Consider the following 27,657-nt stretch of genomic DNA (forward strand, 5'->3'; position numbering starts at 1 on the left):
TTAGGAATGGTTAGGAGTGTTTGTTTATTTATTTAGAAAAAAATTTGATGTTTATTTTTGAGAGAGAGACAGAGTGTGGGTGTGGGGAGGGGCAGAGAGAGAGGCAGACATAGAATCCAAAGCACGCTCCAGGCTCTGAGCTGTCAGCACAGAGCCCGGTGTGGGGCTCGAACCCACAAGCCGCGAGATCATGACCTGAGCCGGTGCCATCCAGACACCCCTATTTGTTTATTTTTTACATTAATTAATTAATTTAGAGTGTGTGTGTGTGTGTGTGTGTGTGTGTGTGTGTGTGTGTGTGTGAGAGAGAACAAAGGAGCAGCAGAGAGATGGGGAGAGAGAGAATCCCAAGTAGGCTCCACATTGTCAATGCAGAGCCCAATGGGTGGCCCAAACCAAGAGTTGGATGCTTAACCGACTGAGCCACCCAGGTGCACCAGGAGTGTTTAGAAATAGTGTCCTGGGGCACCTGGGTGGCTCAGTCGGTTAAGCATCTGACTCTTGATTTCAGCTCAGATCATGATCTCGTGGTTTATGACCTGGATCCCGGCATCGGGCTCTGCACTCACAGCACAGAGTCTGCTTGGGATTCTCTCTCCTCTCTCCTGCTTGCATGCTCTCTCTCTCAAAATAAATAAGTAAACCTAAAAAAACAAAACAAAACAGTGTCCTATTCATGATCATGAAGGGAACCGAATATTTAGCATAGAAAATATTAAGTTTATTTTTTATTTTTAGTTTTTTAATTTTTTAATGTTTATTAATTTTGGGCAGAGAAGGAAACAGAGACAGAGCGTGAGCTAGGGAGGGGCAGAGAGAGAGAGACACAGAATCCAAAGCAGGTTCTGTCAGCACAGAGACTGATGCAGGGCTTGAATCCATGAACCGTGAGATCATGACTTGAGCCAAAGTTGGCTGCTCAACCGACTGACCCAGGCGCCCCGAAAATATTGTTTAGTGGGGAGCATAATATTGCCCTTGAGAGTGAGTCATGTGTGCAGCGAGCAGGGGCAGTGAGACGCTAGGGCCAGTGAGTAGAAGGAAACTTAGGAGCTGGGGAAAAACGGGCGGGGCGGCCTGTGCAGTAGTGAACTTCCCAGGGCAGATATGGGTCCAGAGGCTGCTGGACTGTAGATCAAGATTCCTGGAGAAAGGATTCCTCGCTCCCCAGGAAGGGGGCTGCCATGGCCTGTATGTCCCGTTCCAACGCCTCTTCGGTATAAATGGCCCCGTCCAGAATCCTGCGTGCACATCTGGTCATCTGGGCCGGTTGGTTGTATGGAGCCATACGTCCCTGGAGACCCAGGATTTAGCTTTCTGAAGTCAGAGAGTTGGGACTGCTGATTGCTTTCTTTTAAAACATCTTTCAGGATTTAAAATCTTCCTGTTTGTGTTTATCATATGAATCAGAGGTTGCAAACTGGTGGGCTTCTGGCTGCTTCTGGGCTGTGGGTGAGCTTTGTTGGGCTTGCAAAATGCGTCCCTGACAAGGGTCTTAAGGATATTTAGGTTAGTTGCCTACCTTTATTTTTTATTACTGTTATTTTAAATGTTTACCTATTAATTTTGGGAGAGAGAGAGAGAGAGAGCAGGGGAGGGGCAGAGAGAGGGAGGGAGAATCCCAGGCAACCTCCGTGGTGTCAGAGCAGAGCCTCGATGCTGGGCTCGATTTCACAAACTGCAAGATCACGACCTAAACTGAAATCAAGAGCCAAACGCCCCACTGACTGAGCCACCAGGTGGCCCAGTTGCCTACCTGGAGGAAGTGAAAATTTTAGCTAAAAGCAACGTGTTCAGTGTTCCTCTAAAACGCGGTTTCACCGGGCAGCACGGCGGTGTGCATCCCAGGTGGCAAAGGACAGCTGGGGAGGTGGCTGCTGCCCAGTTGGAGGGGCACGCGTGGGCCCGTTTGCTACGGTAGTGACCCCGCCGTGCAGTCTCCCCGATACCGCGTGCCAGTTACCAGTTTTCCTTTACTTAGGTTGTTTTTCTTCTAGTAGAATTAGGAGAAAGCTGGAAAAGTTCTATCTCCCTCTGTATTAGTGGTGGAAAACCTAAAGACGTTTCTGTAGAGTCTCATGTTTCCAGAAAGGTAGAACAGAACATGTTTTGTGTGTGCGCTGAAGAATACTCGTAGAAACCTAATTTGCAAACAGACGGCTTCTGTTTCTTAGGAGTATAGCCCTCTGGCCTCCATCATTGCATGCATTTTAAAGGGCGCTGAAGGTGTGTGTGTGATTCCTGAGCGGGGCAGTAAGATTTCCCCTCTGTGTTCAAACCGAACTCTTTGGCTTCTATTTTAGGCCATTTCGTCTTTTTTCAGCAGCAAACTTGCTCGTCTTCCCCACGATTGGTCGTCAGGACTCCTGGTTGGGTGAAATGGGAGCAGTGTGTAATTTGCACATGTGTGTGGGCTGTGGAACGAGGTTCCATTCTGCCTTCCCTAGTGGGTCCCTCCCCCAACGCTTCCCAGACTTTGTGGCACCAAACAGATGAGGGCCTGTAACCTCGTTGACTCTGGGGGGGTGGTTACCAAGGGTACTGCCCTCGTAGCCCACCGAGGCACAGACTGAAATCCTAGGACTCTCTTCTGTGTGTGTGGATTTGATTTTTAGTGAAAGACGCAATCTGGTTTTGTTGGTCCATTCTATTTTACAAGGGTGCTTCTGGCAACATTGTGCAGATAAACTAAAAGAGAGAGAGAGAGAACAGGGGAAGAGCCATGACATTGGACTTCTATTGTTTGTAAGGGCAGTTGGGAGGGAGAGCGGTGTAGGGTGTGTGTTGATAAGGACAGAAAGACTAACTTAATTAGTGGAATTTTGAGGATGACTGGTTTCAAGTCCCTGGAAGGAGTTGCAATCCATCAGTTGGTGTTTAACCCCCTAATGGAGATGGGACTTGCCATCACTCGGTGTATTTGGGTGGAAGAGGGTGGCCCATCTGTCAGGATACCGTAGGAGGTTCTCAAATTAGAAGGAAGATAGGACCTGCTGGATGACCTCTGTGGTCTCTTAGAAAACTCAGATCCAATTACTCTCTGAATTAAACTGATTAGGAACCTTTCAGCATGAACGATTTCACTTTAGTCCGTAAAAAGGAAGTACTGTGCCCATGGTGTGGGAGGCTGAATAGAACACTTTTTAATTGACTACATCGAATTCTGGACAGATTCCTTACACTTTCTTAAATGTTCCAATAGAACCCTTCAAAAATGTTGTAAACAGATGTGTGTAGTATTTGTAAGTGTGTTCTCTAAATGGTTTATTCCTACTGAAAATTCTTAGGTTACCTTCGCGGAAGCTCATGAATGAGTATGGTTTTATTTTTGGTAGCATGATTTTTAAAAAATGTTTATTTATTTATCTTTGAGGCGGGGGGGGGGGGGCACGGAGAGAAAACACAGGGTGGGGAGGGGCAGAGAGAGAAAGAGACACAGAATCTGAACTGAAGCAGGCTCTGGGCTCTGAGCTGTTAGCTCAGAGCCTGATGTGGGGCTTGAACCCACGAACCATGAAATCATGACCTGAGCTGAAGTCAGACGCTTAATTACAGAGCTACCCAGGCACCCTGGTAGCATTTTTTTGTACAGATTTTTACGTTTATATGAAAATCATGCCTCTTACTATAAAGCATTCCATTTAATTTTAAACTTTAGGGGTTTATACATTATCAATAATTGTCAGTTATCAAAGTGTATTTAATTTGGATATAATGACTTATAGAAAAAAGTCCATGTAAAGGAAAAATTTATTACGAATTTGTTTTAAATCTTAGTTTTTCTGTTATTTCACATTTGCTCACATCTCCCAAAAGTAAATAACTGGTCATTTGGTTAAATTCTTGAGACTTGCTTATTATGTAATATAAGGTGCCACTTGGACTTTATAAATATTTATTCCTTATTTTCATGAGAGTTGACTGCATTAAAATGTGTCTTGCGTATTTGGTACCTTTGAACCACTTAGAAAAAGCTTGTATTATGAACTTTAGGTTTGCTGTGGCTTTAAAGCAATACATAGCATGCTACTATTGCATTTTGAATTAGCTTAAAATTGACTGTTGGTTTTGTGGGCACCTCCAGTTTACTCTAAAAAAAGTTAAAATTTGATTTTGCTCTTTATTTTCACTTAATAAAGAGTATGTTTTTTTTTTTTTTAATTAAAACAATGTTTATTTTTGAGAGAGAGCGCAAGCAGGGGAGGGGCAGAGAGAGAGAGGGAGACCCAGCATCCGGAGCAGGCTCCAGACTGATCTGTCAGCACAGAGCCCGACGCGAGCCTCAAACCCACGAACCGCTAGATAATGACCTGAGCCGAAGTTGGACACTTAACCACCTGAACCACCCAGGCGCCCCAAAGATGTGATAGTTTTAAAAATGTCACCTTTTGGAGGTGTAGTTGACATATAAAATGGAAAGATAGTTAGTGTACATTGTGGTGATTTGGTGTGATGTATGCATGCACTGGGGAAAGGAATCTCCCCATCCAGTTAACGAAGACCGTATGCCGCCCCTCCCCCGCTTGCTCTCTCTCTCTCAAAAAAAGGGAGCCCTGGGTGGCTCAGTCGGTTGAACATCTGACTCAGTCTCACGGCTTGTGAGTCAGAGCCCCACGTGGGGCTCCACGCCGACAGCACAGAGCCTGCTTGGGTCTGTCTCCTTTTCTCTCTGCCCCTCCCCTGCTTGCTATCGCCCTCTCGAAGAATAAATAAAACCACACACACACACACAAAAATAAGAAAAAAAAGAACACCTGTCACTTCACTGTTTATCCTGTGTGTGTGTCAGAGAGAGAACATTTAAGTTCTACTCTATCAGCAAATTTCAGTTATACGGTGTAGTGTTAGCAACTGTGGCCACCACGTTTCACGTTGGATCCTCAGAGATTACTCATCTGTAACAACAGTTTTTTACCAACCCCTCCTCCTCCCCACCCTACCCCCCACCCCCCGCCCCCGGCAGCCACTTTTCTGTTTGTGTGAATTTGACTTTGTGTGTGTCCATCTGTCATTTCCCCCCAACTTTTTATTAGGAGAATTTGCAAACATATAGAAAGTTGAAAGAATTGTACAGTGAATATTACCACCGCTTGAATTCTGTAATTGTTAACATTTTGCTATATTACTTTCCTATATGTCCTTTTGCATTGTACGTTCGAGGACACAATACCTCTCTAGGTAGTAATATATGTAATTCTTGGAGCTCTTTGCCAAGGAATTTAACCTTAGATGCTTGTTAACACATAGGTCCCGTTATGTTGTTATCTCAGGACGAAGCATTAGAAAGGTAAAGTCTGCTTGTATGATTTGGAGATGTGCTGGCTTTCATCATTTTAGGGCAGAGTACTAAGTTGAGAGTATTTTATTGTAGTTGGGCAAAGCTTAAACTCTTTAACCCCCAAGTGACATTGTACATCCATAGAACTAAAGTTACCTGGTGATTAAAAAAGGGAACCAGGCAATGCAAATCCATTGGAGATGTCTGGGGAATGTTGGAGATCATTCATTCCTACAGGCAATTCTGGCATAAACAGACCTGCATGTAACGTGTTCGAAAAGGTTAGAATTGGCTTAAAATCTAGAGGCAGGTCTTACAATACAGGCATGCAAGTATTTCCACACAGTTGGTTGTCTTTCTGATACATTTTTCACATTGAGAAGCACATCTTCTTACACTTCCTTCTTCCCTCTCAAGAGACTGTTTCTTTTACGCTGGCCGATGATACTTCATTTTCCTTTTATTTTAGCAACAGAAACAATGCTGTTCCATGACTTGCATTCTTTCTTCTTCTGGGTTTACCCAGGGCGGTTTTTTTTTTTTTTTTTTATAGTGGGCTCCATGCCCAGCGTGGGGCTCGAACTCACGATCCTGGGATTCAGAGTTGCATGCTTTACCAACTTAGCCAGCCAGGGGCCCGACCCAGGCTATTTTTCAGCACGTACGCACGCACACACACGTCAACTTAACATTTTGGGAATTCCCATGTTTTCTGTTATGTGACTTGGCTTCCGTGGTGACTTTTCTGACTTCGGTCCTGGAGGTTGTGGTTACTCGACTGGCATGTCCTGGCTCTGCTGCCTGCTGCTGGCCAGCTCTGGGACCTTGGAAAGTCACTCAAGGCCTCCATTTCTTGTCCGTAAAGTGAGGGGATTGGGTACAGGCGTCTTTCAGGTGTGCCATGCCCGCACTAAACAGTCTTTGGTTCTGTGTTCACTAATAGAGTTTTGTGGAGGTTAGACTGGTTTTTGTAACTATTGGACAGGTGACCTTATATAATGGTCCTTATTATTTGCTAATTAAGATTAGAAAGTGTACCTTCAAGCATGTATTTTTTTTTAATGGTTATTTATTTTTGACAGAGACAGAATGCGAGTGGGTTAGGGGCAGAGAGAGAGGGAGACACAGAAGCAGAAGCAGGCTCCAGGCTCTGAGCTGTCAGCACAGAGCCCGACACGGGGCTCGAACTCACGAGCCATGAGATCATGACCTGAGCCGAAGTCGGACGCTCAACCGACTGAGCCACCCAGGCGCCCCTCAAGCGTGTATTAACTACATGGAACCTGTATGGGAAAAAAATTGTGTGTTCATGTACTCTTACGTGTAGATGTGTGTACGCATATGTAATTTATTTTTCACGCAAGATAGGGAATTAAAAGCTTGTATGTCTGTAGTACAATCTGGTCTTGAATGTGAAGCAAGAATCTTGTCAGTTTCATACATAGATCCATTCACATTTTAAACTTTATTTCGTTTGAGAGAGAGCGCAAGGGAGCACAAGTGGGGGAGGGGCAGAGAAAGAGGGAGACAGAATCCCAAGCTGGGGCTCAGCTGTCAGCCCAGAGCCTGATGCGGGGCTCAAACTCAACAGCCCGTGAGATCATGACCTGAGCCCAAATCAAGAGCTGGACTCTTAACTGACTGAGCCACCCAGGTGCCCCACTGATCCATTCACATTTTATTTATTTATTTTTTTAACATTTATTTATTTTGAGAGATGGGGCGGGGCGCGGGTAGGGAGGGGCAGAGAGAGGGAGACAGAATCTGAGGCAGGCTCCAGGCTCTGAGCTGTTAGCACACAGCCTGATGCGGGGCTCGAAGTCACGGACCACAAGATCATGACCTGAGCCGAAGTCAGACACTTAACCAACTGAGCCACCCAGGCGCCCCATTCACAGTTTAAAAATAATGAAAATATTACCTCAAAAAGCTGTTTGTCACATGTTTGTCCAGGAGAGCTTGAAAACTTTGGCTTAAACTGTTTTCTATAGAAGGTAATTTCAAAAATTTGAAAGTACCCGGATGTAATCCTGTTCTCCCTTTCAGCACGCCTTTGCCAATAATGAACGTAAAATAATCTCTGAAAATGTTGGTCTACCTTTTGGGTATACTTTAAACCGAAGTATAAACCGAATCTTTTTTTCATCAAAGACACAGCAAGACTTGAAAACACGTGAACGTCTGGTGTGTCGCTTTTTTTGAAAGTCAGGTTATTGCTTATCTTTCGTCAAATAGTGACCTTTTGGGATAAGGAGTACTTCCAGGGCAGGGCACTGGAGCTCAGCTACCTTAAAAATGAAATAACTCTGGGGGCGCCTGGGTGGCTCAGCCGGTTGACCATCCGGCTTCAGCTCAGGTCATGATCTCACAGTCCGTGAGTTCGAGCCCCGCGTCGGGCTCTGTGCTGACAGCTCAGAGCCTGGAGCCTGTTTCAGACTCTGTGTCTCCCTCTCTCTCTGACTCTCCCTCGTTCATGCCATGTCTCTCTCTGTCTCAAAAATAAATAAACATTAAAAAAAATTTTTTAAAAAATGAAATAACTCTGGCACACAGTGTAGACCCGATATTTTGCAAATTGCAAAATTATTCTGAAGGGCTGCTCTTGAAGCAGGGCTTTTATGACCGTAACATTCCAGCTGTGGCTTGGGAGATAGAATGTTTACTACCGCTCTAAACACAAGGATGGTAGGTGTGTATTCTCACTGCGGAAAGGCTTAAAAAAGCAGCGAGCCTCCCTTCAAGTGAGTAAACCTTTATTCAGCGCACTCCGGGGCCGCGCTCCTATGGAACTTTGGTGGTAATTCTGGAATGTGGGTCCAACAGCAGCCCAGTCATGGGTGAGCCTGGCGGCTCCCCGGCGTGATGGCTGGCTGTCCCGGCTAATCACTTCAGGCGGCCCGTGGAAAACCACTTTCTGGTTAAGTCTGCATCATACTCCTCCACCAATGGAAAAAATTGAACATGATGAGGGTGTGTAGCTCGCAGACAAAAATACATCCAGCATTGCACAGGATCCGTTTTTAGCTCTTAACGGCCGAGCATTTTGAAGTGTTCAACGCTGTTTCCTGCCTTGCCATGGGCAGAACGCAGAGAGAGTTTGTGGATTTGTGCATCAACCCTGACTTTGTGAAACTTTTTCTACTAATTGAAAGAGCCTGAGAAACCCTGGCTACATCCAGAGTTTTGGCAAAGGTAAGGTTATAAATGCTTATTCCCCCCCCCCCCCCCCCTTTCTGGAGTTGAGACTTACTTTTATATGTGAGATACAAATGTTTCTCGAAGCAGTCCTTTTGGGAATATTTCATTGTGCGCTGACCCTTTTTCTTTGTTTGACGTTATTTTGTACTTAGGCTGCTCTAAGACCGTATGACTCTCAAATTTGAGTATGTATATGCTTTCTGATGCCTACTGGGGGTTTATGATAGTTGCCTATCCCATTTTACTAATTAATTCTCCAAAAGCTAATAGTATATATTGTATGGATTTATGTTTCCTGATATTTCAAAAAAGTATCATTTCTCAGTGTGGTTATGGTAAAAGCATTAATGACTATTATCTTTTTTTTTTTTTTTTTTTACCAGTTAATTCTTTTAGGGCACAAAGGGAAATGAAACTGTCTCAGGGATTGTATTTTGTAGTTTTCTGGTTATTATATAACTTCATCAGGCCTTAGTTTTGAGCCGAGTGAGCTACTTGGTTTAAGAGTTTCTTTTCAAACTTGTAATTTGATGTTCACTGTTTATTGATGTTTGTCCTTTTGTCTTGAACTTTCTGAAAAAGGGAATGAAATCCTGTGCAATCCACGTGCGTGTGTGTGTTGGGGGGTGGGGGGGGCGGTACCTAGTTCAGGTGGGATGATTGATCCGTGTTCCAATCCCTCAGAAGCTGTCCATTCATTAAGTGTCTGTCTGAATCCCGAGCTTATCAGCGGGGATTGAGGAACCCTGGCTTGGCATAGTACTTTCTCAGCTTTACGTTAATTTGGCCAAGCATGTAATTCTCAGAAAATTGGTAGGTGGAGAGACAGAAATAGGAAGCTTTTTTGAAGTCATTGTAACTTGGAAGATTATTTATAGAATTTCTGGAAAGTAAGGGTATTGCTGAACAGCCGCTGGGGTTTTTCTTAACACGTTGAAGTATTTCACCGTGGCCCTCTGTCACACTTAGGGATTCCAGAGTTTTTGCTTACTTTCAGTATAACGGGGCTATGAGTTATTTTAGGATAGGCAGTGTGCGTCTTCAGTGTGTTTCTTCCCTGTGGATATATCGTTCGTTGTCCATTCCTTCAGTTCCTTGGCTGAAATGTCTTTTGGGGATGGGGTCGTGGTGAGTACAGTTCAGGTAGGTTCGAGTTCATAGAAACGTTGGTAACATTTCTTACTTTTCCTTTGGATCCGGCAAGGGCTGCTCTGGCAGAGCTGGCAAACATTTAGAACCGGGACGGAGCACCGTCTTCTCCTCTAGTCAGATGAACATTTGTCAACTGCTTTGATTTTCACCGGAGCTTGTAGACAGAAACTGAAGTCTCCTGGAGCGCCCCCCCCCCCCCCCCCCCCCCCGCCCCATGCCTCCGATCCAAACTAGCCAGACAGTAAATAGGGTTTTTTTTTTTTTTTTTTTTTCAACGTTTATTTATTTTTGGGACAGAGAGAGACAGAGCATGAACGGGGGAGGGGCAGAGAGAGAGAGGGAGACACAGAATCGGAAACAGGCTCCAGGCTCTGAGCCATCAGCCCAGAGCCCGACGCGGGGCTCGAACTCACGGACCGCGAGATCGTGACCTGGCTGAAGTCGGACGCTCAACCGACTGCGCCACCCAGGCGCCCCAGTAAATAGGGTTTTGAATGCAAGCAGATAACGGTCTTCCTTCAGTGTCTCAGTGCAGAGGGAGTGAGCTGCAAAGCCCACTCCTCAGGCCGGGCCTGCTCAGGGATGCCTAGAAGCGGAAGATAGGGGCTAGGTCCCTTGCCAAGAGACGATCCTTCCCAAGCGGTCCCTCATTTAACCCCTAAGTAAAGTAGATATTTCTGTCTTGGTGGTCTCTAATTGTGTTTGAGAAGAGACACATTCCCTCCTTTCAGAGATTTAAAGTCAGTGCAGGGTCGCTATAACCACTTTTTACCACAGATGTCAGAAGGATGTGGGAGGAACGGCGGGAGGGAAGGTGGAGAAGGAGAAGCATGGGCTCCTTCCATTTCGGGTGGGACGCTTTTCCATGCCTGTGTGCACCTCTGGGTTTGGCCCACTTTGAAAGATTCATTTGTGTGGAGATGATAAACTGGGTGAGTGAGACCCCTCAACTCTACTGTGAGATTTAAAAACAATGGTGTTCATGGCTCATTCAGAATAAGATCTTTTTGGATATTAAAAGAAAAACATTGAAGCGTTAGCCTGCATTTTTTATTTGAAATTAAGTGTCGTATCTTAAGGTAAGGGCCAAGATAAAGACGGCTTTATTAGGAGGGATCAAAAAAAAAAAAAAAAAAAGGTGTGGATTTGAAAAGTAATAGCAACAAAATTTTAAAGCAGGGAAATGTAGGAGTAATGCAACAATCCTGACTTTCAGACTGTTGACGCACACAAGTGCTAAACATCGCGTTTGTGATAGTTTGAATTCTGATAATGGCAGGGTGAGTGTCTTTATTACTCAGCCCTATCTAAAACAGGCTTACAAATGGTAAGAGCTGTAATGTCAGTATCCCAGGAATATATCGTATACTACTGTCAGCTATTTATAGCTCAGAGTGTTGTCAGGTTGAGAAGGGACCTTAGAGGATTTTCAAATGGGAAAGCTTTGGGAAGCCACGGAACTGACGTGGCTTGTCCAAAGTCACTGCGATGGTTAATTGCTGAGCTGGGATGCGATGCCACGTATCCTGTTAGTCCCTTCCTTATACCACCTGTTTCTTTCATTGGAAATACTTTGGTATATGCCGTCCTATCTTTGTAAATGATGGAGGCGTATATGTGTATACATATGTTTGTAGGTGTATGTATATTTGCTTACACACACACCTCTTACACGCATCTGTTACCCTCCCTCCTTCCATCCTTTCTTTCATTTGCTTACCTACTTGTCAAAGCTCTAGTCGGAGACCAGACAAAGACTTGTCTTTCTTGTATCTTGGTGAAATTCAAAGTCGTATACTCATTTGGTGGCCATCATTCGCACTGACTTATTACCAGAGAGAATTTTAGGTGTACGTGTGCTGCCCTAACCTCTGCTGACAAGACAGCTCTGATAAGACTTCATCTGCCAATCTTCCTGGTTTAGCCTTAGATGAAGCGGTTCCCCCCACCCTGCCCCCTGCCATCCTATCCCGATAGAAGACTGTCTAGGATTTGTTAGTTCTGTAACTTATGAGAGGGAGGCATGGAAGGGAACAGAAAAACAGCAGATGGGTTTTACTTAAGTGCCAAGGTAATGCAAGGCACTTTTGGAAAAATAAACACTTATACAGTGATAGACTGAGTTATCATTTCACTGTAGGAAAGGGATGTGGTAGGTGCTACAGATAACGCCAGGAAGAAGTTGGTCCAGGGCGTTCCTAAGACTTAAATAAAGGTTTAAAAATCCTGGCTATCTTTAGGACAACACTGGAAAGTGAAAATAATCCTTATCCTGTTTTTGTACTTGACCATGACACATCTCTATGGTGGCAGAATTGTTAGGGCAGGGCTTCTAAAATGGAGATGTGCGGATGGGCTCAAGAGTTGCAGAGTCTATGGGTTGGGAACGACAAAAGCTGAAAGTTCGTATGATGAAAGCCAATGAAAAGGAATTCTGGGTGGAGAGAATGAAAGTATTTTCATGTCGTCTGTAGCCATTCCTGGAAGGCGGAGTGACCAGTGAAAGGAAGCATTATACACAGACAATCATAAACCAGGAAAACGCATGGTAGTAAAGGTTAATAAGGAGTAGAGAGCTTCACGAAAAGTGTACGTAAAGTCACGGGATACACGTGCGCTCACACACGTATAGGTATGTGTAACACGCATATGTATTCCATTGAAAATTGATAGGATGATCACAGATGAATCAAAAACAGCCTGACAAGGTACATACAAAACCACAACAGAACACCCTAGAAATAAGTGGTACCTAGCAGAGACCTTCACTTACCTTTCTTCCCCCCCCCCCCCACCTCCGCCACACACACACAACATGACTTATAGGGGAAAAGTGGAAATTATAAGAAGACACAGTGGTAAGTAGTCTCCCAAAGAGTTCTGTGCTGGAGTTAATGCCCTGCTGTGTAACCATATATTGTTCTCGAAGGGTTTTTTCTCCAGTTTCTCTAATAGTCCAGGGTGGTTGCTCTTGGGCCAAGTCCTCCTCTTGTGCATGAGAGTCCTTCTGCTTTGGCTACTTAAGGACAACATGTGAGCATTTTCCCCTCTCTCTGTCACACAGCACAATTGTTCCCATTCAATGCTGCAATTTCTCCTGAAGACAGACAGACAGATGGACACACCCCAGGGACCACTACCCGTTTTGGGATTCCTCTATCCTTCTAGCTACTGTTTGTTCCTCTGTTGCCCTTTATAGTCAAACCAGAGCAAGCGGTTTCTGTTTGCCATCTTCAGTTTCATTGACCTCATCCTCAAACTCACTCCAACCCGGCTATCGCCACCCCTGCTCCGCTCCGCTCCGGTCAAGTTCATGGATAAACTTCCATGTTGCTAAGTTCAGTGCTCTTTTATCTATGGATCCTCGTTATTTGGGCTGTCGGAAACCTTCGGCAACTTCACGGTCTCCTCCCTGAAATAGACTTTTTTTTTAAGTGTTTATTTTTGAGCGGGGGGAGGGAGGTGGGGGGGGGGAGAGGGAGAGGGGGCCAGAGGATCCCAGCAGGCTGCATGCTTTCAGCACAGAGCCCAGTGCAGGGCTTGTACTTGGGAACTGGGAGATCATGACCTGACCCGGAGTGAGACGCTGAACCAACTGAGCCACCCAGGTGCCCCCGAAATACATTTTTTTTGATTGGCTTTAAGGGCAGCATGTTTTCTTGGTTTCCTCTTAATGTGATTCACTGGCTATTCCTTCTCTTTCTTTTGTGTGCTTCTCCTTATTTGCTTGACCTCCTCATTTGGGAGTGCCCACGGCCTGCTCTCTTCCTTTTGTTTACTTCCTTGGAGAGCTCATCCATTTTATGTGTTAAATACCACCTTCATAGGGATGAGTAGCACATTTGTACCTCAAGCCCACCTTTCCCCTGAATGCCGGCTTCTCCCCCCAGCTGTCAACTCGACATTGCCACTTTAATGTCCAACAGACATCTCAAACCCAGTATTTTGTCTTCTCCTAAACCTCTTCAACCGTGCCTTCTCCATTCTTCCAGAATGAAAGTCACTGCGGCCCTCTTGACCTGTTGCCCCTCATGCCCATCCATGTGGGAATCCTCTTGGCCCTTCCTCCAACTGTATCCAGACTCAGGCCATTCCTCATCACTCCCCCCGAGTCCAGCGCGCGTCCTCTGTCCCCCGGATCCCTCTAGCAGCCCGATCGCCCCCCACCCCCAGCCTCCACTTGGCTGCAGACAGCCCAACACAGGGCAGCCACAGTGGTCCTCTTGAAATGTGGCCCATGATGAGCCTTCTGGAGTCACCACCCTCTAATCATGACTTTCAATCTCAACGCGAAAGCCAGTGGCCTTAAAATGTCCCTTTGGGCTGCAGTCTGGCTCCTTGTCCCTTCTTTGACCCCTTCTGTACCAGCCACACTGGCCTGCCTGTTCCACCTCTCGGGGCATTTGCACTTTCTCTCCTCTGCCTCGAGTGCCTTTTTCCCAGAAGCCATGTCGTCTGTCTTCTGCTAGCCTGGGTAAATGTCAGCACTCGGTGAGGCCTTCCTCTTCTCCCCTTTCTCAAATTACAGCACCCCTCCCCCACACAGCCTACTACGCCCTTCTTTTTTCTTTGGCTAAAATACTTGTCACCTTATAACAATTTGCTTTCCTTGTTTGTTGTTCATCCCTCCCCCCTATAATTAAAGCTCCGTGAAAGCAGGAATTTTTTTGGGGGGGGGGCGGGGTTCTATTGTTGTATCCTCAAGGCCTGTAACCGTGTCCAACAGAATATTTACTCAGTACACACATACTGGGTTAATCAGTGAAAGCGTATCTTCCCTAGGATGCCGGATGTAGTAGCTACAGCTACTTAATGCAAATGCTAAATACTGTTGGACTCCTGTATTTTACCTTAGAAATGTAAATTTTATATTTTACTTCATGATCTATGTCTTTATTAAAGCAATTATTAAATTACTTAGCATTAGATGAAGTTGCAGCTTCAGGAAGATGCTATTTGGTTGTTCTGTTTCTGGATTGCCCTCCCCTCCACCCCCCACCTCCTGGTCTTGGTCAGTATGTCCCATCCCCACAGCCTTGGGGACGTATATTCTAAATTCCAGTGGATATTTAGGCTAATGATTATGACGTTTACGCCACCAAGAAAACAGATTTTTTCCTTTGTGTGATGTTCTTTGTAAAGTGGAATAGAATGATTACATTCTAACCTTACAGCTCCTTAGTTAACTTAAAAGTTGAGTTTTTCATTTCCTTCTCCTGTCTTCATTCCCCACTGTGCAAGCCTTTCCTGCCTGGAAAAAGGATACCTCCAGAGAAAGACTTTTTCAGTGCTTTCTTTATGAAAAGTACATGGATCACAGCTATTTGTCTAGAAGAAAAGTCTGAACGTGACGTTGTACTTTAAAAAAAAAAAAGGATAATTTCAGATTGAAAAGAGACATTTAAAATAATTTTGATGTAATGCTAAAAAAAAAAAAAAAAAAAAAAAATGGTGAAAAAAAATCCAGGTTGGACTCCTGCCTTTGGCCCCTTAGTGATCTTGGTGAAATTGTTTAATCCCTGGAAGCTGTGAGACAGGGATGATCCTGCAAACTCTGGGGGTTCTTGTGCCCCAGTCAGCCTTGGCACACAGTGGCTCAGGGCACATTAGGCTCTCCCTCTCCCTCTGTGTGCCCATCTACTTTAGATAACAAAAAAATTGTAAATTTGTATAAATTATAAAATGTATACCTACTAACACTATTCGTATTTTTTTCCTGAAGGTTTCCGTAAATTTGCCAGCTAAAATCTTACTAGGTTTGTTGTGAATAATCATAGAATTTAAGGAAAAGTTCAGCAATCATTGGTTAATTGCGGGCCCCAGAACAACTTCTATTGTAGCCTCAAGCCTTAGAGAAAGGAGCTCCCGAATCAGGCAGCAAGCTGAGCTGAAGTAGGAGTTACACATTTATGAGGGTGAGGAAAACACCTACTTAAATGAGGGAAAAAATGTGTGGCTGAAGCCTGTTCGTTTTGTAACTTAAACGGAACAGTGTATAATGAAGAAATATTTTGCCAAGAATCACTCAGTACAATTACCATGGTATATTTTGGTCACAGAATGTGATTGAGGTTCAGGAGCATGATGCCTGCTTCTGATTTACTGAGGCACATGCCATCCGTGCAGGTCCCCGAGTCAGTGAGAAGCCATGTGGTTACAGCCCGGGTTCCTGTACAAGGTCTTCTGTTTGAGTACAAAGCTTGGGAAGTACTGACCCATGCCTGAACTCCCCTTTTTTGTGTAAGGGTTCATGTTCATAAAAGCTTAAGGTGAGAGGTTACTTAAAAGTCAGGCTAGCACATTTTGAACCCGGTGAATCTTTGGCAGTCAACAAACGCACTGCTCACGGTCTGTAGAGACAAGGATGTTGGCCAAACTTTGGAGGAGATTTGAAGCAGACTTTGGAGAAAAAGAAGGTTGGGACTGAACATATGATATATTAAACACACACACACACACACACGAAAGAACATGGATAAAAGTATATGAAAGGCAGTTTGATAATTTCTAAAAGAAAAATAAAACAACTTTATATTCACCAGGATTATTCTAAACTATTCTGTAATTTTGCTTGAAGAGGTGATTCATTCCCCTTCCCCCTGCCACCGCCCACCCCCCCCCCCCGAAATATTTTCAGTTTCTGTGATGGCTCAGATGGAGCTGGGCCTCTCAACTCCCCGACATTCCAACAACATACCAGTAATATTTGTGGGAATGTTGGTCCCCCCACCCCCCATAAACTCCATGCTGTTAAAGTTGTCATACACTCGCTTATTGATTCTACACATGGTTCACATTGGTAATTAGCCCCTCCCCGCACAAGCTGATAAACCCTTTTGGGGATGGGATCAGACCATACGTCTCTTTTGTCTCCCTCATAGTGCCCAGGAAGGGGGTGGGATCTGCAGGAGAGTCTCCAAACTCCTGATGAGCCATGAGTAGAACTCTTTTGTCACTTCAGCTCCCGAGTTTCTGCCAACACTAATAACATTTACCTCCTGTGCCAGTGCTGTCCCCATGCTGTCTTTGGGGTGTGACCTGTGGGCTCCTTCTCCAGACAGTTTCCTCAGGTGTCCCTAGGAGATGGCTCACACTGCGGTGCTTCTGGGACAGTTGGGGGATGGGGAGGGGTGATGGGCTAACGACAGTCAACATCTCCCCAGCCTCCCCTCCGCTCCCAGCTCCCATCTCTCTGAACTTTGTCCCTGACACCTGTGATCAGGCCCTGCTGCCTTGTCACCTTTCCCCGTACAAGCTGGGGTCTTTCTCCACTTAGTTCACTTCCTTATTCAGTAGCTTAGGGACTCAGCTTGTGGCCACAGAGTGGCCGTGTCTTAGAAACATGTGGTTTTCTTCTCCTTGGAAGGCCCTTCTTTTCTGTCTTCATCTAACAGAATCCCACTTATTCTTCAAGACTCAGGTCTTCAGTTAACTTTTTTTGGGGGGTGGGGAAGTAATTTTTAACCTTCCTAGGAAGACTTTGCACATGCAGTGGAAGTTTCTCTTAAGTTGTAGAAGGAAGTAGGTGAGGACCACGTGCGCAACTTGTGGGGCCCAGAATTGCTGACAGAGGCTATTCCTCATCTCGGTCTTCCTGTCTTTAGCTCAGGTGTTCGCCTGGGTAGTGATTGAGCAAGTGTTTTTTGAGACTCTCTCGACTTGGTTTGTCCTTGGGTCTCGTTAAAATGGGATGTGCCATTCTGATGGAAGCTGTGGTTTTATAAGTCATTGTTTTCAACACTGTTTTTTTGTTTTTTTTTTTTTGGTCACGAAGAAGCTATGATTGTACTTCACAACTCAGTATACAGGCAGACACGTGGAGACACATGGGAATTTAGTTTCATAAGACAGTTTTAACCCTTACTGGGATGCACTCTTCCATCTTCTGCCCTATTTTATCGTCTCCACTCTGTTTCTATTCTGTTCTTTTAAAAATACTGGTAATTGGGGCGCCTGGGTGGCGCAGTCGGTTGAGCGTCCGACTTCAGCCAGGTCACGATCTCGCGGTCCGTGAGTTTGAGCCCCGCGTCGGGCTCTGGGCTGACGGCTCAGAGCCTGGAGCCTGTTTCCGATTCTGTGTCTCCCTCTCTCTCTGCCCCTCCCCCGTTCATGCTCTGTCTCTCTCTGTCCCAAAAATAAATAAACGTTGAAAAAAAAAATTAAAAAAAAAATACTGGTAATTGGGTCATTAAATGAATGTCATGACTCATAGTTGAACAGACATTTCTAAAGCAATGCTGCAGATACTAGAACTTGTTACAAAACAGGTGTGAGTGCCTAGACCCTCCTTGTGATAAATTGACTTCCTTAGGTGATGAACTGTGCAAAGGCCAGGCTGTTGTTTCCGTGGAATTGATTATCCACACCCCCACCCCTGTACCAGCCATGCTCATCCTCGGAGGCGCACACTGGTTTATCCATTCATCTGTTAATACGCGGTTGGAAGGGGTCCTGCCGAATTGAAATAGAACCCATGGGGCTCCACAATGGATGATCAGCTTTTGAGACCTTAGCAGCAGCTTGCTTTCTGCCCACTTTATTTGTAAGGATTACTCTTCCAGAGCACCATTCCCATGGAGACCAGATGTTCCTTTTGCCTGCCTCCTTTACAAACTGGGTTCAAGTCTTGTGGTTAGCAATGAGCTCCTTTGAGTCATGGCCTTCAGTTCTCAAGTTCTGAGTGTAGTTTGCTGATGCGGAATGAGAGAAGCAGGTTTTGGGGCAATTATCTACAGCGTTTATTTAGTAAGTTTGGATCCTAGAGAGATGAATGCATGTTTCAGATTTTTAGGTATCGTCTTGTATTTTAGTAGTTTTAGTAAGACAGGCAGTAAACCTTGAGGGCACAGGTTCTCAGCCTCAACCTAACATACATATCGGGACAGGTAATTATTTGTCGTGGGGATCATCCTGTGGATTGTAGGAAGTTTAGCAGCATCCCTGAATTTTACTTACCAGGTGCTAGGACTCTAGTTGGTTTGATTGGAAATGTCTCCAGATATTATCACATGTCCCCTTAGTGCCAAAATTCACGTGGTGTTGAGAGTGACTGCTCTCAGGTAATACTAGTTGTTCAATGAGCACAATTTTCTATCATGACTGGCCAATAACATAAGTATATGGCTGTCATTGTTTCTGTTGACATTTGACAGACCTCTGACAAATTAGGTAGTTTTATATGCTGTTATAATTTGGGGAATTGATAAAAATCAGGAAAGTGCTAACAGAATTTGGAAGATTCCAAATTTATGTATATACATATATATATATATGTATATATATATATATGACATATATTACATATATATGTAATAATTAACATAATTAAAACTGTCTGAAACAACAGACTGTCATAAGATCTGATGTCATAGTACACAAATTTAGACTTCTAACCCACAATTAGTAATAGGGCTATATATTTGTATTGTATTTCTCAGTTTTTTAGGTGGTTTCACATACATTTCCACACCCAGTTCTCACTCCGTGAGGTAGGTAGGTCAGATATTTTTATCCTCAAGTTGTAAGTGGAGAAGATGAGACGCAAAGTATAAGTAACTTGCCCAAAGACTTGTGCTATTTAAGAGACGGAAACAGGCCTTAAACCCAGGTTCTCTGACACAAACCAGAGTCGGATGCTGAGGTTTGTCTTTTTAATGATTGAATTCCTCTCCCCCTTCCCCCCAATGAAGGAAACCAAGTAGATATTGTTATGGTTAATGATGGTTAGTCCTATTCTTATCTTTTTTCCTAGTTCTTATCACCATCTGGAATGTTGCCCTTGGACAAGGATGAGGCTCCTATTTCAGTATGAAAATCTCTCTGGAATTATGTGAGAAGCCTTGTTGGTGTCTCATGGTGGTAGAACGTCAGCTTCCCTCACTGCCTCGCCCAGCTGTAAATCTGCTTTTGTGCAGGGTCCCCACGCCTCTGTTCTGCTTGCTGTCCCCATTCAGCCCCCGTCCTCCCCACAGAACCATCCGGCCCCCGGGGGTTGGCTCTTACCCTCTTTAGTTGCTCCTTCTGAGCAGCTGGCTCAGGCCAGAGACAAAGCAGTCTTTCCTCTGCTGTAAACTCTACACTACGTGGAAATGGAGACTTTGGGAATCTGACACATCAGTTCAAGCCCAAGCTCAAGGCAAATAAAGAAAAGGTAAATCTTGAATTTCCCCCGAAAGATGTTTTGCTGTGGAATTCGGTAGGGCACCATGGCTGTTGGTATTGTAGTGATGTATTTGTGAATTTCTTCACATTGCTGGGCATTTCTGGGGTGGTAATTGATCACAACTTGAACCAAAAGTATCCATTCTTGTTTGTGATTTCAGCTTTTAAAAAGCAACAAGCAACATAGCAGGTTTATATGGTTGGGAAATGCAGAGAGCAAAAGACAAGGTGGTTGTTTTTTAGGTTCATGAGATTGTCCATTTTTTTAAAAAATTGCAATATTTTATTTTGCAATAAATAAGAGAATTATTAAAAACTTGTTTATACAGCACACAATATTTGCTAAATGACTTCCCTTAAATTCTCCATCAGTCAGCTGTGGGCCCTAATGCACATTAGCATACCTAATGACATAAATCGTAGGTTAGCATACCTAATACATGTTACTCCATGTTAGTATTTCTAATACCTATTGCAGATTAGTATACCTACTATGTATTTTTTTCTGTTTAAAGATATTGGGAGCTTTGAACTAGTCTCTTTTTTAAAAAAAAGTTCACAGGAAATTTGTTGTTTGAGTATTTTCAGCCCCCTTTCTATCAACGACAACACAAAAGTATTTAACTTGAATACCGTAAAATTCCCTCAGTAAAGGAGTCAGGGGTGTTGAACGTTTGACCTATTTATTCTCCTTTTTCCAGACAAAAGCCACAGCTGAAGCATGCCCAGTAAGTATCTGTTCAATTTGCCAAACTCCTCAGGGGTAATCGTTTCCCTCAGAGATTACCCTTCCTGTCAATAAATTCCTCATAAATATTGCATAATTCTTCTCATTCCAGTTTGAGGCTGGTTTTCTTTTGCCAGGATTGGCTGAAGATGTTGAACAGCTGGTAGGCATTACCATACGTAACAAGGCACGCTGTTCTCCACCTCTTTGCTCCCTCTTCTGCTTTTTTCTGGGCAGTGCTGTGTTAATTACTGCAACGTTTCCTCATGGGCATCTATGTGAGTCCTGTGGTCAGACCCAGTGGGGAATGATTCCTGCTTTTTGTGCTCAAGTCAGCCTTCTGGTATGTGAGGTTGCTTTCACTTAGTTCAACAAACGCTTCTTGAATGCTGTATGGGCCCCAAAGTTGCAGGCCTTGGGTGGACAGTGTTTTTGTAAAGGACAGGGTCCAGGGCTCTGTGTTTCAAATATAACATGATAGAAAAATGAAACTGCTTAATTTCAAAAGCAGGAAGATGAATGTAGGTTGTAACCTGTTGCTGGGGACTAAGCTTCCATCCCGGGGCCATTCTGCGACTTTGAAGCCTGGCCTTTGTGTGTCTTGAGCAGCTGACAGAGGGAGCCTCTCAATGGCAGTTTTGTGTCAATTATGTTGGAGAGCTTGACACCAGGGCTGTGTGCGCCTGTCTTCAGGCATGTGACCTTCAGATCAGAAGGGCCTGACAAAGCTGGGCCGGCTGTGGGTGAGGGACCCTGGAGCCTTTCACCTTTGGGGTCATCCCCGGGCCTTGGTCTTGAGGAAAATAAACAAGCACAGAGTCTCCCTGCAGTCAGCTCGTGGGAGAGGTCCCAGTGGTGACAGCCAGGAGCAACGCTGGCCACTTGTAGTTCCCTACGTTTAAAAAAGACGGAGCTGAAGACATACTGACAACTCCTATTGTGAGCTTTTAAAAGGTGGGGTTCTTGTGATCTAGCTCCGGACTCACAGCGGTCACGGGGCCATGTTTCAGTGGCCTCCCGACCAGTGGGTTATTCCCGCTTTCAGATATTTATGAGGGCCGCCCACTAAAAAGATAAGTGGTCGGTAGCATAGCGGGTGCCGTTTGGGGCCACATTGCTGAGCCGGTGGCCTGAAACGAGCTCTTGGATCCACCTGCCAGTCCCAAAGTGAAAAATCTTTTTGGCACCCCCCTGTCCCCCAATTTTAAAATCTATGTGTGTGTATGGCCTCAGGAAGACTTGGGTCTCTGGTCTTATTGGAGAAACTTGGGGCCAGGGCCAGTGCTTCATTAATTTTAAAAGTCACTATTGAACTCTCCAAAGGAGTTACACAAGCTGTGTGCCAATAAAAGGACGGTCAGCATCACTAACCATTGGAGACAAGGCACAGTGAAACCAGATACGGTCTCATCTTGTACCTGTCGATGGCCACTATCAAAACGCCAGAGAAATAACAAGTGCTGGTCAAAGCGTAGAGAAATTGGAATCCTGTACCCAGTTGGTGGGGATGTAAAATGGTGGAGCCACTGTGGAAAATGGTATGGTGGTTCCTCAAAAAATGAAACATAGAATTACCATATGAACCAGCAGCTTCACTTGTGGGAAAGCAGGGTCTGAGGGAGATGTTCGTCCCCCCACGTTTATAGCTGCGTGGTTCACAGTGGCCACCAGGTGGAAAGCAATCGATGCGTCCACTAATGGATAAGGAGACAAAACGAAATGTGGCCCATACGTATGAGAGAATATTACTTGGCCTTAAAAAGGGAGGACATTCTGACACACGCTGTAACACGGATGAACCCTAAAGTCATTATGCTAAGTGAAATAAGCCCGTCACAAAAAGACAGATGCTGTGTGAGTGTACCTGCGTGAGATACCTAAGGTATCAAATTCATGGAGACAGAAGATAGAATGGTAGGTGCCGGGGCTCGGGAGAGGGAGGTGGGGAATTGTTGCTCAATGGGCACAGAGCTTTAGTTTCAGGACGTGAAGAGTTCTGGAGATTGTATGCGTAACTGTGTGAATGTACTTAGCACCACTAACTGTACTCTTTATGGTGGTTAAGACGGTAAGTTTTCTGCTATGTGTATCGTAACACAATTACAGATAATTTCCGTTTTTGAAAGGGAAAGAAGTCACCATTAAACCGTCACTGCTCTGCCGTCTAGGTCTGCAGAGAAAACTCAGGCTTTGTGTCCCGGGAGCGAGCACTGCCAGATGGCAGCTCATCCAGCCTGCCCCTTCCCTCCGAGTTGGGCCTCCTGCCCCTACTTCTTGTGCGGAGAGGCCCAAACATATGCTGGAGAACAACTCTGAATCTCCTTCGTGGGGTCAACCTCCGTAACACAAGTTGCTGAGGCCAAGGACTATTTTACAGTGATTCCGCGTTGTGGGTTTCGTTTTCACTGCTGAGTCAAATCGAGAACAATGAACTGTTTTCATATCAGGATGATGCTCCTGCAGTCCTGTCCGTGTGCAGAAGCTGCAAGTTGTTTTCCTGACGGTGGTGACAGATGAGCCGTGACTCATGCTAGAGCCTTCACCTGCCCTCCCCTGAAACAAAGGCGCACATTGGACTGCAGACTGTGTGTTGAATTAGTGGCCTTTACAAGAGTGGATGGGCAGTTCTAGCTTCCTTTACATCTTCCAGCACCTCTGATGAATCAAGCGGTTTATAGACATTTCATCTGTTATTTTGACAGTGATCCTGGACACTGGTTGTTTCTTGGTAGAATTTATACGAAACCTTTGTTTTTACCTTTTTGGAAGCTTGGTGTAAAATGCTCAACGGTTCCCTGGTATTTCTGTTTTTCAGGATCGTTTCATGGACTCCCTTCCCATACTTGTGAACCATGCTGCCTTGTTCCCAGGACCCCGTGAAGCCTTCTGACTGTTGATCTCCCTCAGAGCACAGACTAGACTTCAGGTACGGCCGGCTCAGATGAGTTGTGGTTCACCTCAAGTTGCAAGACTGTGATTAAGGTAATGAGTGACTTCAGTTGTTTGATCTGGTCATTTTTGTTTTGATATGTGTATGCTTAGCTCCCACCAAAGAAAAGTCCATTCATTTGACTTTTGTTTTGTGGCTGTACATTCTTAGGTGGAAAAACATTACAATTAAAAACCTACTAAATTCCAGGGGCGCCTGGGTGGCGCAGTCGGTTAGGCGTCCGACTTCAGCCAGGTCACGATCTCGCGGTCCGGGAGTTCGAGCCCCGCGTCGGGCTCTGGGCTGATGGCTCAGAGCCTGGAGCCTGTTTCCGATTCTGTGTCTCCCTCTCTCTCTGCCCCTCCCCCGTTCATGCTCTGTCTCTCTCTGTCCCAAAAATGAATAAACGTTGAAAAAAAAGAATTTAAAAAAAAAAAAAAAAAAAAAAACCTACTAAATTCCTTTTGAAAGGGACCTGAGAACATGACCTCCAGCTTGTCTCAAATAGTGATCTACTAGATAGAATGAAACGCCAAGGGGGAAGATTGAGATCTGATTTCAACTCGCCTGTTGGGCTTAACAGACTCATTGAGAAAAGTGGGGCTTTAAAAAGAGTCGCACGGTTTCTGATAAGTCAGCTTCAAACTATTTTTTCTCATCATGTTCTAAAGTGAGAACCCGTCAAGACTTGAGAAGCACTAGAGATTAGCTTTATGAAAATGTCTTTCTGCCCCAAACGAGAGCTTTTATTCTCTCCCCCTCCCCCTGCCGCCCCCATTCTTCATCTCAGCCTCCTCTTTGGGGACTCCTTTTGTCGTGTTCCTACTCTGTGTGATAGACCCAAGCTCCAACAAAGTGTGGTACCTGGACTCCTGTTCTTACAAACTTGGCGGTTTTGAGCAATAATCTCTTATACTAGCTAACTGGCGTTAGCTCTCCTGGTACTTTGTATGGAAGGAAAATCTCTCTAATCACTGACAAATGAGTGTACTGGAGTGACAGGTGCTTCCTCATTTTCCCCTTCCAGAATCCTTTATTCAGAACCTCCCAACACCGAGCCTCAAGGGGGGTCTCCGCCTTAAGCTGATCTTTGTGCCCGTTCAGCTTCCGAATTAACATCATACAACAAATTACGTGTTTTAAAGTTAACTAGCACGTGGGCATGCAGTATTATCCACTTGGCTGATAACCTGCATGGCATGTAGAAAACCAGTTCGGTAAGCAACTTGTGTCCCTGCTTTTCTGAGTTGTAGGAGACACAGCAGAAACGTCGCTTAGTCACTGTGTAACGTGTGGGGCTTTTTTTTTTTTTTTTTTTTTCAACGTTTATTTATTTTTGGGACAGAGAGAGACAGAGCATGAACGGGGGAGGGGCAGAGAGAGAGGGAGACACAGAATCGGAAACAGGCTCCAGGCTCTGAGCCATCAGCCCAGAGCCCGACGCGGGGCTCGAACTCACGGACCGCGAGATCGTGACCTGGCTGAAGTCGGACGCTTAACCGACTGCGCCACCCAGGCGCCCCCCTTTTTTTTTTTTTTTTTTTTAAAGAAAATTGTGTCATAATGGTCCTGTTTCTCACTGATGCCGCTCTTCTTCATTTAGGTTAACATGGGGAACTCGGAGAGTCAGTACACCCTTCAAGGATCCAAGAATCACGGCAACGCTCTCACTGGTGCTAAGCAAAAGCCTTGCTCGCTGAAAATACGCGGCCTTCACGCGAAAGACGACAAGTCACTGCACGGGTGGGGCCCGGCAGCGGCGGCGCGGGCTACAAGTCCAGGTCCCTGGCCCGGAGCTGCCTGTCTCACTGCAAGAGTAATCAGCCTTATGGCTCGAGGGCCAGCGGAGCCACGTGCAAGGCCCCCAAAGGCGGCGCATACGCCAAGCACCGGACCAGCGCCTCGGGCAACGACTTCCTCTCCCCGGAGAACGGCTTCCACTACGTGGCGCACCAGCGGGCGGAGGAGCGCGTGGCCTCGAGGGACTGCAATGGGCACCTTCTCAGCTGCTACGGGGGCAACGAGAGCGTGGCAGCCACGCCGCCGCCGCCTCCGCCGGGCGAGGACCGCAAGAGCCCCAGGGTGCTCATCAAGACGCTGGGGAAGCTGGACGGCTGCCTGCGGGTCGAGTTCCACAACGGCGGCGGCCAGGAGGCCGAGGGGGCCCCGGGGGACGCGGGCGGCCCGGTGCGGCTGCTGCGCTACTCGCCCAGCCCGGGCCCCGGGCCCGACTCGCCCCCGGACTCGCGGCCGCGCTCCAGCAAGGGCAGCTCCCTGAGCTCCGAGTCGTCCTGGTACGACTCCCCCTGGGGCCCCGTGGGCGAGGCCAGCGAGGCCAGCGAGGCCGAGGGCTCCCTGCCGGCGCCCGGCACGCCCGCCCCCCGCCTGGGCGCCGACCTCCCGCCCGGGGCCCCGAAGCCCTTCAACCAGAGCTCTTCCCTGTCCTCGCTGCGCGACCTCTCCCCGGACGTCAGCCCCGCGGCCGCGGGCCTCCGGCTCTCCGGCGAGTTCGTGGGCGCGCGCGCCGGCCTCAGCCACCGCGTGTCCTTCGCCTCGGACATGGACGTGCCGTCCCGGGTGGAGCGCAGGGACCCCGGGCCGTACGCGTCCTTCACCCTCCCCTGCCGCAAGTCCAAGGCCGCGGCGGAGGACGCCTCCAAGAAGGACACGCTCAAAGCCCGCATGCGCCGCATCAGCGACTGGACCGGAAGCCTCTCCAGAAAGAAGCGGAAGCTGCAGGTGAGCCACCCCTGGCGCGGAAGGGAAGGTTCCCGCAGGCCCGCTGTCTGTCAAACGGGGCTGTTTGCTGGCCCGCGGCTCAGGAAAGTGCAGAGTTTAGCCTCAGGCTGGGCTCCTCTTGTTGTTTGCAGCAGTGGGTGGTGGTGGTGTTTCTCTTTTGCTTCAGAAGGGCACTTGTTACCCCTCACCCAGAACTTCAGGCTCTGATTCTGTGCAAGCTTACCTCCTGGACTCTGGTGTGAACTCCACGGGCGTCACCCCGAGATGTGGCCAAACTGTCCTTAGAAACTACAGCGTGGGGGTGTGGGGGGGTGCCTGGGTGGCTCAGTCATTTGAGCATCCGACTCTTGATTTCCGCTCAGGTCGTGATCTGGGGGTGGTGGGACTGAGCCCCGTGTCAGGCTCATCCTCAGCATGGAACCCGCTTGAGATTCTCTCTTTACCCCTCTCCCCTGCTCATGTGCACACTTGCTGTCTTTTAAAAAAAAAAATGAAAAAACAAATTATAGCTTTGCAGAGAATTCCCCAGTGAATTAGTCATCTGCGAATCTTGCTAGAGTTCACTCTCGAAGTCTAAACAAAAAGGAGAGATAGAATGTTGTTATTTGGGGATGAGTAGCCTTCCTGAACTTGACATTACTTTGGGGAAATTAAAATTTCTAGACTTAAGTTGGTACATTAAAAAAAAAAAGGTTGATGAGCTATTTGTATAATCTCACCACTTTCCAATGGGGATAGCAAACAGTTTTGAAAACATCTTGTACCCAAGAATGTGTAATAGCAAAAATATGATAATGCCTGACAAAATAAGCATTGCGATGATGATAATACTTACATGTAATAATGATGTATAAAGTTGTCATGGGAAAACACAGTGGCTTAGTCACCAGGAAGGAAAGTATAATAGGTTGCCTATTTAGGTTCTAGTGGCAACTGCTAGGTTTTCAGTTCTTTTGCTCTTGACTTTTCTGTTTTGCTTGTTTCTTGTAGAAGGGAGAAAGTTCTCCCCCCCCCCACCTTTTTTTTTTAAACTCGCCCAGTATAAGTCACATTGTTGAAGAGAATTTGAGTGGGCAATTTGTCTCTAGTAAAACTGCATTTCATCCATCTTGGATCAGTGTCTAATTGCAAAATTTTATAGAGCTTCAGGGGTGAAAAATAATAGAACTTCCCTGAGTAGATGGTTTCAGATCCATAAAACTTCCCGCTAGTTATTCCCTTCTCACGCGTGAAGCATATCACCACCCCTTCCGTGCTGTGATTTGTTGTCCTCGGCTCCCCCTTTACCCAGAGATCACCCTCCTGCTATGGAACTCTTCATATCCCCAAATGTAGTCATTTGCCGACTCCTTACTCACTTTATGCTAAGCCTCACCGAGTGGAGATTTGACCTTTTCTCTCTGCTCCTGGTTCCCAAAGAGCTGATGGCAGTTGAGGCTAATGGGGTTTCGAAATAGTCCTCTGCTTTCTCTG

The 27,657-nt window shown here is 46.0% G+C and overlaps 1 protein-coding gene across 1 annotated transcript in view; it reads left to right on the plus strand.

The window, feature by feature from the left end:
• The window catches only part of TIAM2 (TIAM Rac1 associated GEF 2), a 191,288-nt gene that overhangs the window by 53,714 nt on the left and 109,917 nt on the right, over positions 1 to 27,657 (plus strand). The window contains 3 exon segments of the mRNA XM_045500104.1: positions 23,332 to 23,498; positions 25,049 to 25,193; positions 25,196 to 26,184. Of these exon segments, the coding sequence (XP_045356060.1) occupies positions 25,055 to 25,193; positions 25,196 to 26,184 (1,128 nt within the window). The 5' untranslated portion in view covers positions 23,332 to 23,498; positions 25,049 to 25,054.

Source organism: Leopardus geoffroyi, chromosome B2 (genome assembly GCF_018350155.1).
Source record: "Leopardus geoffroyi isolate Oge1 chromosome B2, O.geoffroyi_Oge1_pat1.0, whole genome shotgun sequence".
In the NCBI taxonomy this organism is placed as follows: Eukaryota; Metazoa; Chordata; class Mammalia; order Carnivora; family Felidae; genus Leopardus; species Leopardus geoffroyi.